This window comes from Mesitornis unicolor, unplaced genomic scaffold (genome assembly GCF_000695765.1).
Source record: "Mesitornis unicolor isolate BGI_N332 unplaced genomic scaffold, ASM69576v1 scaffold39155, whole genome shotgun sequence".
NCBI classification, from domain to species: Eukaryota; Metazoa; Chordata; class Aves; order Mesitornithiformes; family Mesitornithidae; genus Mesitornis; species Mesitornis unicolor.
Window position 1 is genome coordinate 1,513 of NW_010185505.1, and position 2,482 is coordinate 3,994.

At 65.4% G+C, this 2,482-nt stretch overlaps 1 protein-coding gene across 1 annotated transcript in view; it reads right to left on the reverse strand.

Annotated features, from left to right (window-relative positions):
• LOC104540940 (TBC1 domain family member 10A-like) overlaps nucleotides 1-1,938 on the reverse strand; it is a gene marked incomplete at both ends in the record, with an annotated part of 3,288 nt that extends 1,350 nt beyond the window's left edge. Inside the window, 4 exons of the mRNA XM_010184862.1 lie at nucleotides 1-95; nucleotides 731-837; nucleotides 1,147-1,254; nucleotides 1,780-1,938. Of these exons, the coding sequence (XP_010183164.1) occupies nucleotides 1-95; nucleotides 731-837; nucleotides 1,147-1,254; nucleotides 1,780-1,938 (469 nt within the window). The remainder of the gene's footprint in view (nucleotides 96-730; nucleotides 838-1,146; nucleotides 1,255-1,779) is intronic.
• Nucleotides 1,939-2,482: the final 544 nt, after the last annotated feature.

Below are 2,482 nucleotides of genomic sequence, written 5' to 3' on the forward strand. Positions count from 1 at the left end.
TCGGGACGGCGGCGATGGGGGCCTGGGCCTGGCAGTAGCCCTCCTCCGGGCGGTACAGCGTGTACGCCTTCAGCACCCGAAACAGGTCCTGCTGCCTGCGGAGACACCCCAGGGAGGGAGAGGTGGAGGGAGGGCATGGACACAGCCCAGCAGCCTCCCCCATGGACCAAACTGGTGCTCAGCAGTGCACGGTGATCCAGCACCGCAGGCCGGTTGCTGGCCACCACACTTCCCCCACGAGCCTGGGTCAGTCCCTCCCCGGGATCCACACAAACCGAGGGCTATGGGACACAATAACCACGGCTCTGCTCCGGGGAGCTCTGCCCACAGAGGCCCCATCCTGCCCGGATCCCAGAGGCGAGGCAGGGAGATGACCACTGCCCAGGGATGCTGGCTCGGGGTGAGCCGAAAAAATTGCAAATACAGCAGCACAGACGCTCCCCAACACACAGGGAACGCCATCGCCCTGGCGAAACAGTGGCCACAGCCAGACACCTCCTCCCTCTGCAGCAGTTCCCACCCTCACGGGTGTCAGAGCTGGTGCCAAGGGCTGCGACCACGCACCGAGCTCCTGGGAAGCTGTCCCATTTTCAGATGGTGCCTGGATGTGCTGTGAACTGCGGCGTGTGGGGACGTGGCGGGGGACACCACAGCTCCGTGAGCTGGGATACAGAGCCCACCCCAGGGTGCTGGTACAGCCAAGGAGTGGACATGCAGTGGCTCCGCTTACCCGTGGCCTCCACGCGAGACAAACATCTCGTGGAAGGGGAACTGCCGGTGGAGATCCCGCTCGATCACGTCCAGCCACTTCGGCTCCCCCGGGAGGAGATCCAGCTCCTGGGGAGGAGAGGGTTGGGGTGAGCACCCCTGCGTGGTGCCAGCCCCACTCCAGCCCATGGGGCCTGCAGCAAACCCAAGGGAGCTGGCACAGCAGCCACGGGGCTGGACCTGGCTCTGCCCCGAACACGAGCCCCATCAGGTCACGGGTGAGCTCACGCTGTCTGGGACGCTACCCCCTCCCCGAACTCCCCCAGTGGGAACAAGCAGTGACTGGGACCACAGCAGATGCCCCAGGCCTGGAGGGAGCAGCAGCATTCCCAGCATGGCCGTCCCCCAGCAGCACCCGCTGTCCCCGGCTGCACTCACGTCAAACTTGCCAATGTTCTGCTCCAGCTTGACCTTGCTCCCGGAGAGGTACTGCCAGGCTCGGCCCCGCAGCGAGGGTGGGATCCCCTTCTGGCACCGCAGTCGGATCTGGGGGAGGCAACACAGTTGTGACGGGGGGATGGCAGAGGAGCGGGGAGCAAAGAGGCCCCTTGGGCAAGACAAGGAGCCAGGCGGTCACAGGCGGGTCCTCTGCTGCATCCCTGAACAACGGACTGTGTCTGCAGCCCTGGGGACAGGGTGCACAGCCACAAGCCTCACGATGATGTCTGGGGTCTGCTCACCCCCTTCTCCCCAGCATTGCTCTAAACGTGCCAGCTCGGATGGCAGCCGGAGCTAGACCAGCACACGGGAGCTGCAGACGGGTGCCAGGAGCCCAGCCAAGGCTTTGTGGCTTGCAAACAGCTCCAAACAAGCCCGGCTCTGCTTCAAAGCAGGACCCTGCCAAGAGCTGGAAAAGCAAACATCGGAGCCAATGTGGGGAGTGGGAGGCTCCCTTCACATGGGAAGCACTGGGATGCAGGGGAGGGCTCTCAGGCCCCCAGCCCAGCCCTCCTGATCACCCAGGGACCGCGGAGTGGGGATGTGCACCCTGCAGCATCTCAGCCTTCCCACCTGCACCCCCAGGCAGAAGGGCAGGCCTGGCCCCAGCTCCACGCACGGTGGCTCCCAAGGTCCCAGGGCCACCTCCATGCCCACAGTTGGCCCCTGGTTTCCCTGGCACAGGGCACCGGCCAGGACCAAAGTCCAGGCGAGGCAGTGCCCATACCCACCCTGCAGCAAGAAGCTGAGCCAGCTTAACTCTGCTGCTGCCAGGACCCAAGCAGGGAGCAAAGCCAGAGACCCCTGCGCAGCTCCGGGGAAGCAGCAGCAGCATCTCCCCACATTCCTCAGCCAGGGCTTGCGGCAAGGGGGGACCCCACGGGAGCACAGTCACCCCACATAAAGCCCTGTGAAACCCCAGCACAGCCTTCACGCCTCGCGTCCCCACTCGGGTGGCATGTGGCAATGGCCACAAACGTGCCAGATCCGACAGCTCCCAAAGCCTCCCTGGGCCTTCCCCGAGCTCTTTTCCCCTGTTTGCCAGCGTAACTTGGGAGCAGGAGGTTGTATCCAAGCAGTGCGGTGGTGGCACCACGGCCCCGGGAGGGTCTGCTGCTCCCTCGCCGCAGCGCCGCTTGTTTACCCAGGCAGGTCCCGGACCCCGTGGGGCCTTTGTGCTGGCAGGAAACGCGGGCAGGCGATGCCCAGGGTGGCTGCGGGCAGCGCTGCTGCTGGTGAGGGGTCCTTTTTTAGGCGGCTCCCCCTTCCGTTTGCA